Source organism: Dendropsophus ebraccatus, chromosome 3 (genome assembly GCF_027789765.1).
Source record: "Dendropsophus ebraccatus isolate aDenEbr1 chromosome 3, aDenEbr1.pat, whole genome shotgun sequence".
Taxonomy (NCBI): Eukaryota; Metazoa; Chordata; class Amphibia; order Anura; family Hylidae; genus Dendropsophus; species Dendropsophus ebraccatus.
In genome coordinates, this window is record NC_091456.1 from 173982026 (window position 1) to 173996438 (window position 14413).

Consider the following 14413-nt stretch of genomic DNA (forward strand, 5'->3'; position numbering starts at 1 on the left):
AGTTTTTGTTTGGAAGCACGCCCGCCAAACACAACACTAGGACATGCAGTGTGATTCTTTTTAGCCCACCGCCATTGTCCCCTACTTTCACTGTCCATTGCAGAGCATCTGCATGCAGGACATGAACACCATCACCTGCCGCCATCCCAGATGTTCCCTTCTGCCAGATGTAGAGCTGCACACAGTTTGCCGTTATCCCATCGCCTGCCGCCGTACTGTACACTGTCCCTGCTGTGCTGTACAAGTGTGCTGTGGTGAACTCCCCTGGTGGCTGGAAGCCACCATACCGTATGCTGTCCCTGCTGCGCTGTACGAGTGTGCTGTGGTGAGCTCCCCCTGGTGGCCGGGAAGCCCTCATACTGTACTCCCTATCCCTTCTGCACGTGTGACGTGAATTCTTCTTCAGGGAAAAATAAGACATCCCCTAAAAATAAGACCTAGCACATCTTTGGTGGCAAAAATTAATAAGACACTGTAGAGATGTTCAACCATGCTTAAGTCTCTTCGAACTGGGAAGTCTCTGCATTTGATTACCGGTGGCTGAAGAAGTTGAATGCAGCCCTAGAAAGTCCTGCAAAACATGGATACAGCCTATGGACTATAGCTGTATCCATGTTTTCCAGGCAGCCTTAGGGCTGTATTCCACTTCTTCAATCACTGGTAATCAAAATCTGAAACTTCCCCGTTCGGACAGACTCATGTTGCGCTCATCTTTACTCTGAAGCCAATTCCAAACCTTGAATACAGTTTTATTTTGCCAATTAATCTCCCACTATAAATCAGCCATGTTCCATTCTTCTATAGAGGTACATTAAAATATAACATTCTGGCTTCCTACAACCACCTATAGGGGGAGCTCACCGCATACTGATATACACTAAACTTTCATAACCTTTCAGATCCAATATGAGAATTTTACAAATTATCTTCTATTTCTAGCTAGCCCATTGACCCAGATCTTTCAACTGAGTCAGCAGAAGGCATAACACTGCATTCATTTTCTGTGCTGTTGCTATTCTCTGTACATTATGACAGCATGTATCATTAGTGTGGTGCATTTATGGACCAATCATTTCAGAATATTATAGTATTTGTTTTCACCTAGGATTTATTTTCTTTAATAAATACTTTGCGCTCTCGTGTTGTAAGGGTATGGGACAATAGGATATGGGAATCAGAGCAAATATCAGGGGAATGGGTGGAAGCAGACATTAGACCCTTCCGTCTTAGGCACAAAATTTGGGGGTGACCAGCTTGACCTTATTTCCTGTGTATGCCCCTTACAAGACAATGAATCATATTGTAACATTAAAGAGATTGTTTAGGATTACAAAAACTAAAGCATCACACCTGTCATTAGGTTATTCACTTCAATGGAACTGAGCTGCAATGTAGTGTCCCAGAGCCAATGTGCCACTACTGTGCTCTTGTTTCTTCCATTCGGCACTGAGGTATTTTCTAGAAGGGTTGTGGTGCTTCCTGACACTACTATTCTAGTATTTCTTATGTAAAGTATTTGCCTATGTAAACGTTTCAGAGATGTCTTACTACTGTTTGGCCACAAGATAACAAGATACCGCCAATGAATATTGTCCTATTCATTTACAGCACATTGCAGGCCTAAAAGGGTTAAAGGGGTACTCCAGCGAAAACCTTTTTCTCAGTAATTGATACACATAACAAAGTTAAATAACTTCGTAATATGCTTCAGTCACCTATCTGCCCCCCTTCCCTATCTTTTCCCCCCTAAATCCCCCACCAGGAAGTGAAGTAAACTCATTCTTACCTAATGACTGTTGACCCCAGGCTTTTCTGTGGCAGCCATTTTGTGACAATGACATCATCAAGAGGGAGGTGGGTCTAAGCCCTGTTAAGCCAGCCTCCCTTTGTCAGGTGAAACAGGTTTCTCAGCTCTGATTGGCTGAACCAGCTGTAAGCCATCTAACAGTTTTACAGAGACAGTTAGACATCACAGGAGACAAAGTGCATCATGGGAAACCCCAAACCAGGAAGTAAAGAAAAAATGAAGACACCAGCTGGAGCTTCAGGGACCTGCAAACAGTGGGAAATTTAAACGAAGACAGACTCAGGAGGGATGGTAAGTGGGAAAACTATGTTTATGATTGTTTTTTTTTTTTTTTAATCAGCTCTGGACTACCCCTTTAATGTGCTTTTATGTGATTTTTTTGCACATGTTCAGAGTATGATTGCCAGACAAGCCCCTCTCTAGCCTATCCTGGGTTGATAATAGAAGGTTCCCACCAATGGGACATCAAGTTGCCTCATAGTTCCTCCACTAATGAGAGGCAAAGTCCAGTCTCTCATATAAAAAGCCCTGTTAGTTCCTGGTGGGAAAAGTTAGTTTAATGTATGGTAGTGAGGTATAAATGCTAAAAGTAGTTTTCTTCTTCAGATTCTGCCTGCAGGATTATGCTTGTCTAAGAACATTAAAGATGGGCAACTACCATTAAGGGAATCTACTGCCTCTCTACGTCTGGGGTGACTGAACGTCCTTCAACTGTCCAGTCTGTCTCCAGCATGTAGACGAAGTTGCACTTAAAGCCTAAGTACCATGCTGACACTTCTCAATTGCCTTGGGTAATCTCGAGGAATAAGCTTCACCTGCTTGTACAAGCCCAGGGCCCGTGATCTCTTCCAGCAATAGGCAGTGTTCTCTAAACCGTGAGTACGGGTATTATTCTATCAAGATTTAAGCATTTAAGGGGAAATATCAACAAGTTAGACAAGTCTAACCTGCTGATATGTCCCTATTGCACAGGAGAGGCAGAGGAGGAAGGTATGAATCTTACCTTCCTTCTCTGTGCTGTTCCGGTGCAGTTAGTAGTTTGCTCCACGGTCTGGTAAAATTGTTAGGTGCGCAAAGCCGGCCTGCAAACTCCACCAATTATATCTAAAGAGGGGTGGACCAGCCAGGGACAGCTCGGTGCCATGGGGGCGGGCAGTGCTCCCAACAGTGCCCCAAAGCTCCTAACGGTCTTACTGAACTGTGAAGCAAACTACTAACTGCACCGGAACTGCGCAGAGGAGAAAGGTAAGAGACATACAGTACCTTCCTCCTCTGCGTCTCCTGCGCAATAGGGACAAAGCAGGTTAGATTCATCTAACCTGCTGACAGTTCACCTTTAAGGTCACTGTGACAGAGCTCTGAACTTCCTAGACAGGAAGACTTGCAGAGTAGATAGGGGGCTAGAAGGGGGTAGGGGTCCCACTTCTAGCCCATTATTTACTTTGCAAGTCTTCTATCTAAAACCTACTGAAGGGACTCAAATATCTCCTACCCAAAACTATCCAAGTATTACAAGGGATTTGGCAACCATACTCCAGCGCTAACTGCTGTGTCTAAAAGTTATTCTGTACTGTCACTTTAAAAACTGTTCAATAAAACATTCAAGTGGTTAAGTTATCCTGGACTTTGTGGTTCATCTGTACTACACCTACGACCTTTGAAAAAGTGAGTGTTTAGGACCCAGGGAGGGCATATACCACCCAGACCCTGTGATAAGTGCTGCGGTTGTACACTAGCCCTAGCTGACACCACATAACTACCCCGGATAAACACAGCCATACCACAAACAAACTGAGGACAAGACTAGCGCTGTTTTTGGAAGAAAGCAGTCATGTTTTTCTAATCCTCTTTAAATAAAACCTGTCAACACTTTCATGCTGTCCTAACCATACATCATCAGTGCGATCGCTGGTGTCTTCTCCTGACTTCTCACCGGCCTTGATTCATAGATCTGTTTGGCTATAGGGAGGAACCGCCGTGGTCTACCCCAATGACTTGTGGTTCAGGCAGCATGAAAGGGATGACAGGATCCATTCAATGTAGCATCATGATTTATTCTATTGCATTAATTTTGTGAAAACCAGTCAGAGTCTTATGATGCTTATAAAGGATTAAATATTCATTTATACAACTAGTCAGATTTATCCCTTTAATATAATTAATAAAAAAATAATTATCTTAATAAAAAAGAAACACGTAATATAATGAAATTCAGCATTTAATGGAAGGTAATGGAAGTGTGCGTGCATATTGTAGAAGCGCAGCAGATTACTGTGTACTATAACACTGGCTAGTAACCACACACACTGCTCAGGCACTCACTGCATTACTGTAAGCTCTGACACACATATATATATATATATATATATATATATATATATATATATATATATATACCAGAAGACAACACTGAACCAGCAGGAGCTGCAGAGAGGTGAGAGCTCAGAACAGCACATTACTGTATACTATAACACTGACTAGTAACCACACACACTGCTCAGGAACTCACTGCATTACTGTACTGTATATATATAAAATCACCCACCAGAAGACAACACTGAACCAGCAGGAGCTGCAGAGAGGTGAGAGCTCAGAACAGCACATTACTGTATACTATAACCCTGACTAGTAACCACACACACTGCTCAGGAACTCACTGCATTACTGTACTGTATATATATAAAATCACCCACCAGAAGACAACACTGAACCAGCAGGAGCTGCAGAGAGGTGAGAGCTCAAAACAGGGAGCCAAAAAGGATTTGGATGTACATGCAATACAGGATAACTGTACAGGTAATTGTAGGCACCGTAACTTTAAAAAAAAAAAAATCATATATTGTAGAGTCGTGTCAAAAGATGTGCTCTTCTAGAATAAGCCGAGAGAAGTGTATGCCGAGCGTCTTCTCTCCAACTCTGTCATGTGACTGAGGTAGTCTCAAAATGTTACTATACCATTTCAGTCGTAGCGCTAGTAATAATTAAAGGGGTACTCCAGAGGGGAAAAAAATCTTTGAAATGAACTGGTGACAGATATGTAATTTATTTTAATTTTAAAAACTTCCAGTCTTCCAGGACTTACCAGCTGCTTTATGTCCTACAGGAAGTGGTGTATTCTTTCTAGTCTAGAGAGCAGGAGAGATTTTCTATGGGGATTTGCTGCTGCTCTGGACAATTCCTGACATGGACAAAGAGCACTGTGTCAGACTGAAGACAATACACTACTTCCTGCAGGACATACAGCAGCTGATAAGTACTGGAAGACTGGAGATTTTTATATAGAAGTAAATTACAAATCTCTCACCCAAGTTGGGCAGCATGGTGGCTTATGGGTAGCACTGTAACCTTGCATTGCTGAGGTTCTAGGTTTAAATTCTATCAAGGGCAACATCTCCAGGGTACTCTGGTTTCCTCCCAAAACATACAGATAGGACTGAGACCAAAATTGACAAACTATGTAAAGTGCTGCGGAATCAGTTGGTGCTATACAAATAAAAGCATTATTATTTAAAATATATATTTTTTTTTCACTTGAACTTGAGCAGCCCTGCAATTCCCGACACAACCATGGGTGGCAGCGAGAAGGCTATTCTCTTTATTATTCTCTTTAATAGGCCACTGGATGTTGTAAGCATTGTCCAGGCGGCCCCTTCCGCTGCTCCCTGCTAGCTATCTGTGCGTGGAATAACACAGACAGTGAGGACGGATGAGGAGGAGGAGGCGACCACTGGACTCTGGAGCAGAGGAAACGTGTTCTGTGTAATGACGGATCCCACTTCTTTATCTGGTGTCTGATGGAGGAGTCTGGGTTTGGTGAATGCCGGGAGAGTGTTACCTGCGGACTGCATTGTGCCAGCTGTACAGTATAGTGGAGGAGGATAATGCTATGGGGGCTCCTCAGGGGTCGGTCTAGACTCCTTAGTTCTAGTGAACAGAAGTCCAGCTATATAATAATTACACTGGGGGAACATAAAAAACTATCTATACTTACCAGTCTCAGTGTCCCCAGTGCCACATCATGGGGCTCCCGGACCCTGTTGGATGTCATTTTCTGTCTGTTTCTTTTATGGTGGGAGATAGCCCGCTCAGCCAGTCAGTGACTGCAGAGGTGTCCCGCCCCAGTCACTGACTGGCTGAGCAGGGCATCAGTCATCCGAGTGGTGATGTAGCAGAGGGGCGAGACTGAGAATCCCGGGAGGATCCAGGAGCGGGTGGCGGCGATGCAAGCGCATGGGGACCAGTAAGTACAGGTTTTTATTATGGTCCCCCCACCCCCTGCCTGTTCTGATTATTTTTTATTAGCCCGGACTTCTCCTTTAATGCTTTACCATGCCAGGACATTTTGGACAATTGTTTCTTCCAGCTTAATAGGAACAGTTCATGTTCGGCACAATGAGGTCCATAAAGACGTAGCGGGGTCTGGTGTGGAAGACCTAAGCCCTGACCTCAACCGCATCCAAGAACTAGACCAGAGATTGTGATTCCGACTTCTCCCCAACATCACAAATTCTCTTATGGATTCCCACAGACACCTCCAAAATCTTCGAGAAAGTCTTTCTAGAAGATCGTAAACTGTTCTACCTGCAAAGGAGGAGCAACTTCATATGGATTTAGAATCCTAAAACCTCCTGGAAGTATATATATATATATATATATATATATATATATATATATATATACAGTGGTACCTTGGTTTAAGAGCATTTTGGTTTAAGATATTACAGTTTTTCAAAATTGTGACTTGGTTTAAGAGATTCCTTTACTGAGTGGGAGCGCGAGTGGAGGAGGGGCATGGCCTGCATAGCGGGGTCTACAGCCCTGTACACTGACCCAGGAAGTCTCCCTCACCTTCCAAACCATAGCAGATCCACTTTAGGCTGGGGCTTACATCAGGGGACAGGACTGTGGAGGTAATATCTCCATAGCTGTAACCCCTCCCTCCCCGGACAGAGAGTGCTGCATGTATGTGCCCACATCTGCCCTGCTTATTCCTTCATGCTCCCTGCAGTCTCTGTCCGCCCTTGTGTTTCCCATCCTCCCCATTACTGTACAGTAACTGATAATATCACATATTCTGCTGTTTCTGGATGTTTGTTTCATCTGTTTTACATGATATTCAGTATAATAAATCATTGTTTTTGGGGTGTGGAACCAATTGTCTGCATTTCTATGATTTCTTATGGGAAAATTTGCTTTGGTTTAAGAGTGGATTTGGATTACAAGCACAGCCCCGGCACGAATTATGCTCTTAATCCAAAGCAACACTGTATATGTAACAGTATTTTAGCAGTTGCAGTAATAACAACAGTATATTAACACTACGGCAGCTCCCGGCTCTGACATAAGTAAAGGTATGTGGAGTCCCCAGTGGACGTTTCCTCTGCAGTTAACCAAGGAGAACAGTTTAATGATCTTCTACAGAGATGACACAAATGGCCTTGGAGGATGATTGAGTGTCTGAAGACTGACAGGCCGGGCAATCGCCATGTAATGACCTTCCAAATACTTCTACAGGGGAAGAAGCTTCCAGCAGGGGACAATGCTGTCATTGCAGGATGCAGCCGATTCAGAGGTGTCACTGGCTTTTCCTACAAAAAGGGCAACATAAAACAATAGCTCCTCAAGTGCAACAAATTCATCACTTACACTATTGTCCAGATAAAAAAAAAAGTAAATGAATAAATTAATACTTACATAAATTAAAAAAAATTATGATTGTAGAATAAAAAATTCTGAATTTTTAAAGAAATTAAAAATCAAAATTCTAGGAGCAAATTCTAGAATTTAGAATGATTTATTTTATTTATTTATTTTTAGGTTGCTAGGGAGTTCCTGAACTAAGTTAAAAGGGGAAAAACAGGATTTTTTTCAAATAAAAAAAAAAAAAAAATATTGATAAAATTAAATGTATGTGAAGTTTAGGAAATTTTGAAATCGGCATAGGGATTTATAGGGATTTACATGTATTTGTATATACAGTATATGTTCACACAGGATTAAAATGCTGCAGATCCCGATAGAATCTAGAGTTAAATGCGTTCAATAGCCCGCAATTATACAGGAAACTTTTTTTAAATAGTTAAAAAAAATTATATTTTTTTAAATTTTTTTTAAAATAAATTTTGCACCAGTTTATTGTCAGATCCAGAAAACTGCTGGACTCAGAAGCGAAAGTCAGAATTCTGGTTTAATCAGTACCAATAAATCAGAGCTGTTCCAAGTTTATTTTATGTGTAATTTAACACTCTGGTCAAATGTGAATCCTTTTTTTTTTTAAAGTGGTCGCCCACTCCAGGCCGGTTCGCCCACTATAGGCCGGTTCGCCCACTATAGGCCGGTTCGCCCACTCCAGGCCGGTTCGCCCACTATAGGCCGGTTCGCCCACTATAGGCCGGTTCGCCCACTCCAGGCCGGTTCGCCCACTATAGGCCGGTTCGCCCACTATAGGCCGGTTCACCCACTCCAGGCCGGTTCGCCCACTCCTGGCCGGTTCGCCCACTATAGGCCGGTTCGCCCACTCCAGGCCGGTTCGCCCACTATAGGCCGGTTCGCCCACTCCAGGCCGGTTCGCCCACTATAGGCCGGTTTGCCCACTCTAGGCCGGTTCGCCCACTATAGGCCGGTTCGCCCACTCCAGGCCGGTTCACCCACTATAGGCCGGTTCGCCCACTCCAGGCCGGTTCACCCACTATAGGCCGGTTCGCTCATCTCTAATTAGGAACAGGCTATATATGTATGATTTATATACAGTATTTATAGTTTTGTATACATAATTTTTCAATGTAACAGTCAACATGACTGAGGTATTTTTGGGCCACATTTTTAGCCATTGCTGTAACTTTAATAAGGCAACGGGCCACTTACTAGTATATACAAGATATCACTTGCAGAAGTTATATACAAAGAAGCAAGAAAGGGAATCTTCTGTATGCCGCATTGGTGTAGAATTCCAGCTTTATTCACATCAAAATAGCAGATAAAACAAAGGAAATGTCAATGCCAACGCGTTTTGGGCCCTTGGTCATATCCCTTCTTTTCTGCTTTTGGATCTATGTTCTGCCCTCCATAGGCTCCATCTTCCCACAATGTCTTTTTACCAGTTTAAGTCCAAATAATGTCAGTTATCTCATAAAGAAACAGTTGTTATTGTACAAATGATGGCCCTGGGAACATAGCCATATACAATGGTACCTTGGTTTAAGAGTAACTTGGATTGAGAGCGTTTAGCAAGAAGAGCTCAAAGTTTTATTAAATTGTAACTTGGTTTAAGAGCATTGCTTTGGTTTCAGAGCTCTCTGTACTGGGTGGGAGTGGAGGAGGGGCATGACCTGCACAGGGTGGTCTACTGCACTGTACTCTGACCCAGGAGGTCTCCCTCACCTTTTAAATCATAGCAGATACACTTCAGACTGGGGCTTACATCAGCGGACAGGATGGTGAAGGTAATCTCTTCACAGCGGTAACCCCTCTCTCCTGGTCAGAGAGTGCTGCATGTGTGTGCCCACATATGCCCTGCTCATTTCTTCATGCTCCCTGCAGTCTCTGTCAGCCCTTGTCTTTCCCATCCTCTCCATTCCTGCTATAATGTGCCTGCACTCACACTCAGCTATAAACACTGTTGCTATAATGTGCCTGCACTCACACTCAGCCACTCACACTGCTGTATAGAGAAGTTTCTGTCTCTGTCCTCCTGCACAGCTCTGTGATTCTCACTTCCTGAGTGGTCCATGATGAACGCACCCCTTCCCCACTGCTGTCATGTGACCACACAGACCTCTGACAGCAGCCCTGCTTCTCTATTCTAGCCTGTTGTACTACGCTACTGCATTATAGGGATCTGCAGTTTCATCCTGTATCTACAAACTGCTGCCGTATTTTCAGGTTTATGCAGTTACTATACATTATACTTCGCCTGCTGATTACTATACTGTACAGTAACTTATAACATGCCATATTCAGCTGTTTCTTAATGTTTGGTTTACATGTTGTTCAGAATAAAAAATCATTATTTTGGGGTGTGGCACCAATTTTCTGCATTTCAATGATTTCTTATGGGAAAATTTGATTTGGTCTAAGAGTGGATTTGGATTACAAGCGCGGTCCCAGAACGAATTATGCTCGTAATTCAAGGCACCACTGTACTGGAATTTCCATCTTTGTATACAGCCTCTTCTTTTTTTCATTGACGGCTTTTGCTATGTTTCTACTTCTATACAGACGTAAACGAATCGAACATCGTTCTAAATTTATACCTGTAATATCTAAACTTTTGGGGATTGGCTATAGCTAGATACAAGGTTGACAGTGACACCATTGGTATGTCATGTCTCTATAATCTAGCATAAAATCCATAGCTCTTCTAGGTAAAGAGATGTGTTCACCTTTAACTCAGTCCCCGACTGAAGATGCCATCAAAAGTCAATTGCATCACTGTGTGATGTCATAGAGTGATGTCATTGAGCGAATTTCTGTCATATTTTAATAATCATAGATTTACCAATTGCTATTTTTTTTATCTCACAGAGATTGATACATAGATATAATAATATTTAAATACTTTTTTTTCTGTATGTATGATAATCCACGTCTATTCAAAAAAAGTAAAAAATAATAGTAAAAATGTATATATATATATATATATATATATATATTAAACACAATGTAAAGCTATAACAGCAGACGTTGGCTACAAAAGGGTTAAGGCAGCAGACGCGGAACAAGGATTTATTTGCTGCAGGTGTCTTTAAAGAGGCTGTTTTTTTTTTTTTTTTTTCTTCTCCTAAGCTTACTTCCTCCAAGATATAGAAAGGGAGGGGGAGGGCTATCCCTGGTGGGTGTGTAGATGTGACACACACGCACACATGCTTTTCCATCTTCTGCAGCGTTAGTGCACAGCGTGTGGCAAGGAAAGGGTCAACAAAGAAAGTGGGAAAGAACTGGCTGCGGTGCAGGAAAGAGTTAACCAAGCAGCTTCCTAGAAAGGGACTGCGACTCTGCAGCTGCTCGGGGGAACCACCGAGCCAGGTGCAGCAAGCTGGGACTTGTAGTCCCCCCCCCCAAGAACCACATGTTGCACAATTAGGTGCATTGCCCATGGCGATCTGCCTGCCATAAAGATGCGGCAGAGCTGTGCGAGGCTGAAGCCGGCTGCGTTATCTTAACTAAGGAGAATCGAGGCAAAGTGTTACGTGACAAATTCAGCACTGCTACTTCTATAAAGAAATCACCGAATACTAGTGATACTCCGAAGCCGAGGAAGAGAAATCTCCGAGAGCTGCGAAGTCCAGGGGGAAAAAAAGCAAAGGAAACTAATAAGTCAAATTGTTGCAAGAAGAAGCAGCCATGATCCAAGAGCAAAGTCCAGGAGCAGGTTGAGGGATGCCATGCCAAAGTGAAGGGGGATTGTGGCTAGTAGCATCCTAGTAGAAGAGCCAGGAGGTTGCTGCTGCTGCTGCTGTAGTCAAGAGGGGGATCATCTCTCCAAGCCCCCCCTCCTCCTCCTCCTCCTCTTCCTCCTCCACTCCCACCTCCCCCTCATCCTCCTCCTCCACTCCCAGCCTCTCAGCTAGCTGATGTCTGCACACAGCACATACTGAGCCAGGGGAAGAGGACACAACACACTCAACTCTTGCTGCTGCCACCGCTTCTTCTTCTTCTGCATCTTGGGGGTCATTGCCAAACCTGAACTTGAACTGGACATTTCCTAGTGACTAAGAAGTTTGCCAGAGGGGGGGGACTTGGCCCACTTTGCTCCCCCCCTATTGTTTGTGCTGGAGCCTGGCACCAATCATTGGCAGGAGGGAGCTAAGAAGGAGGAGGAGCAGTCACAAACTCGCCCCTTGCAAGCAGTAAGTAGCCATGCCCACCCAAGCCCTGCACAAGTTGGGGGGGAGGAGGGGAGGGGACTGAGAGCAGGCACTGCTGAGCAGAATTCAGCCCAAAACAGCACTATTTGGGTCTGGGATTGGGTACCCAGAATAGTGCTATTTTTCAGGCTTCCAGGCTTTGTTATTTTTTTTCCCCCCCCGCAATTAACCCTTTCCTGATGCACAGGCCCTAGTGACTGCAAGCCCATGTTCCTAGGTGCCTGTATCCTTTTCCTAAAATGAATCACCAACAGCGAATGGCTGCCTTAGGGACGGACAAAGAACTGAGTGATTTACTGGATTTCAGTGCGGTAAGAACCCACGGTGGAAATTAAAACAACAGCTGTAAACACAAAACAACAACAACAACAAAAATACAAACACAACAAAAAATTTCTACTACTAGCTGAGCGGCAGGAACAAAAAAAAAAAAACAACATCAACAGCCCATAATAAAACATAACAAACTCTGTGTTACCTGAGTTGTTGCCATTGGAAATCCATGGTAAATATGCAAAGCTTATTTTTTGTTACATTGTTGCCATTCTGTTTTGCTTTGGTTGCAAGCATTCTTTTTATTTTTTTTGTGCACGGTGATGGATTTGTTATCTTTTTTTTTTTTTAACCTATCCATTTCATTTATTTCTTTCTTTTTCTTGGCTTGTGGTGTTTGCAAGAAGTCGTGTAATTCTGGACGTTTTCCCATCCCTCGCAGCTCTCTTGCTGTCTTCTTCTTCTTCTTCTTTTTTTTTTTTTGCCTTGGCACTCATATAGAAGAAAACTCGCTTGTCTTTCTGTGTAGGGGACCAGAGTTGATCTCTTGTAATTACCAAGTAAAATGCTTATCCCCAGGTGTCTCCTTGCAAGGTTTTCATGTACTTTTTGTTTACTTGGGGGGGTGTGGGGGGTGGAGGGGGGGAGAAAATTGCCTTTTGGATTCCAACAGTGTCCCACTGCAAGCAGCTGGGGAGTATTCTTTGCAGTGTTTCTATATTGATATATATGTATGTACGGTACATGTATGTATATGCTTTGGCGTTATACGTATGTTCACTGTAAACTATTGCATGACTTAGACCATTGTGGATTTGAATTAGCATCTTGGACCCCAGGCTTTATTTGCCTAGGCGAAAGAATTTCCTCCCTAAGAGATGGCTTTCGGAAGTTTGGACAAGATCTGCAGCCCCAGGCACATTACAGCCCCTTCTCTCCTCTTGCACTTTTCATTTGTTAGAATTTTTTTTTTTTTTTTTGCATGTGTGACTCAGGGAAGGTGCGTATCCACCAGACACGTCGAATAAGAGAAACCAATTAGAATCTAAATAATAGAAAAAAAAATTCCCTTTGCAGAATTGTGACTTGTTTCCTCTGCTGTGTGCATTACATGCTAGTTTTATGCAGGTGCCAGTGGATGTTTACATAGTGTCACTGTCATTGATGAGATAGTCAAGGTTTGACATTTGGACGATTATTACTATTTTCTAATATATATCTATAGATTCTGCACTTTTAAAATTTCAAAATTTTTTTAAATATATTTTTTTCATAAAATTAACCCTACTATACTATTCCGAGGGCAATTTTAGTGTTAATTAATCCACAGTTAAAGATTTTGAAATTTGACGATTTTTTTAAAATTTTAAATATTGTTTGTATTTTTTGGTATCGACGTCTGTGGAACGATGAAGTTCTCTTCAACTTCTTTTGCTCTGTCTGTTTCAGATGTTTTCCCCTCCTGTCAGCAGTGGGAAAAATGGACCAACGTCTTTGGCAAGTGGACATTTTACCGGGCCAAGTATGTAAAACGTGTTTTTTATTTTTTTCAATGCTGTTTGACGGTTGATTGTTTTTTTTTTTTTGCTTGTCTGATGGGAACTGCTTTGTGATTGGTCATCACGCCAAGGTGTGACATTTCCTTCAAACCATCGGGGGTTGATTTTGCTGGAATTTTTTAATTTCGGTTGTAATTTAGAATTTTTAAAAAATATCTACTCTCCTTGTTTTTGTCATTAACGTTAGAGATTCTATTGGTTACTTTTGTATTGATTTTACTTTTTTTTTTGTTAATTTTTGTATTTTGCGTTTTAGTGGAAAGTTTTATTTGGTGAATACTGACGATGAGTAGAAGAAGATATCAGTGATCAGAGGTTGTTTCAGACAATTTGGCTCTGTCATGCTCAGATTGGCACCCAGTGCCAGAGGTACCTAAATAGCTGGCTGCAATCTATACGACACACCAGGCTCTGGGCACAGGCTACGAACATATAACATTTCTTTGTTTCCAAAAATACATATTCCCCCCCCCCCCCCCCCCCCCAACACCACCACCACCACCACCCCTTTTTTTGTCAAAGGATTTTGGATAGAATACACAAAAGATCTAACTCGCCCCTTCCCCCCCCTTCCCCACATATCTAACAGCTGCAATGTTTTAAAGTGACTGGCACTCGTACATTGCCTGTAGATAGTCGTATAGACCCGTCATAATCCGAAATCATGGGATTGAATGTCATCAACTCTTTACTGCAAATGAACAGAGGAAATATTACTCGCTACATGAACTTTCATACCCATTTCCAGTTTGGGAACTTAATACCAAACCCTCTAGCAGGAATGTTGCACGTAGTATGATTGAATGCGCCCCCCCCCCCCCCCATTACTTTGTATACATGGAATAGTTTGGTGATTTCTTTCTTTGTAGTAAAATCCATAATTGTATTGTAAGTGACCATTTGTTTCA

General features: G+C 42.6%; 1 protein-coding gene across 4 annotated transcripts in view; it reads left to right on the plus strand.

The window, feature by feature from the left end:
- Positions 1-11375: 11375 nt before the first annotated feature.
- TCF4 (transcription factor 4) overlaps positions 11376-14413 on the plus strand; it is a 327929-nt gene continuing 324891 nt past the window's right edge. For 2 of the 4 annotated variants that reach the window (XM_069963157.1, XM_069963160.1), the window contains exons 1-2: positions 12023-12178; positions 13396-13468. In XM_069963157.1, the coding sequence (XP_069819258.1) occupies positions 12176-12178; positions 13396-13468 (76 nt within the window). In that variant the 5' untranslated portion in view covers positions 12023-12175. Of the gene's footprint in view, positions 11985-12022; positions 12179-13395; positions 13469-14413 lie in introns of those variants that run through there. The other 2 variants (XM_069963163.1, XM_069963159.1) reach the window with 2 other exon arrangements.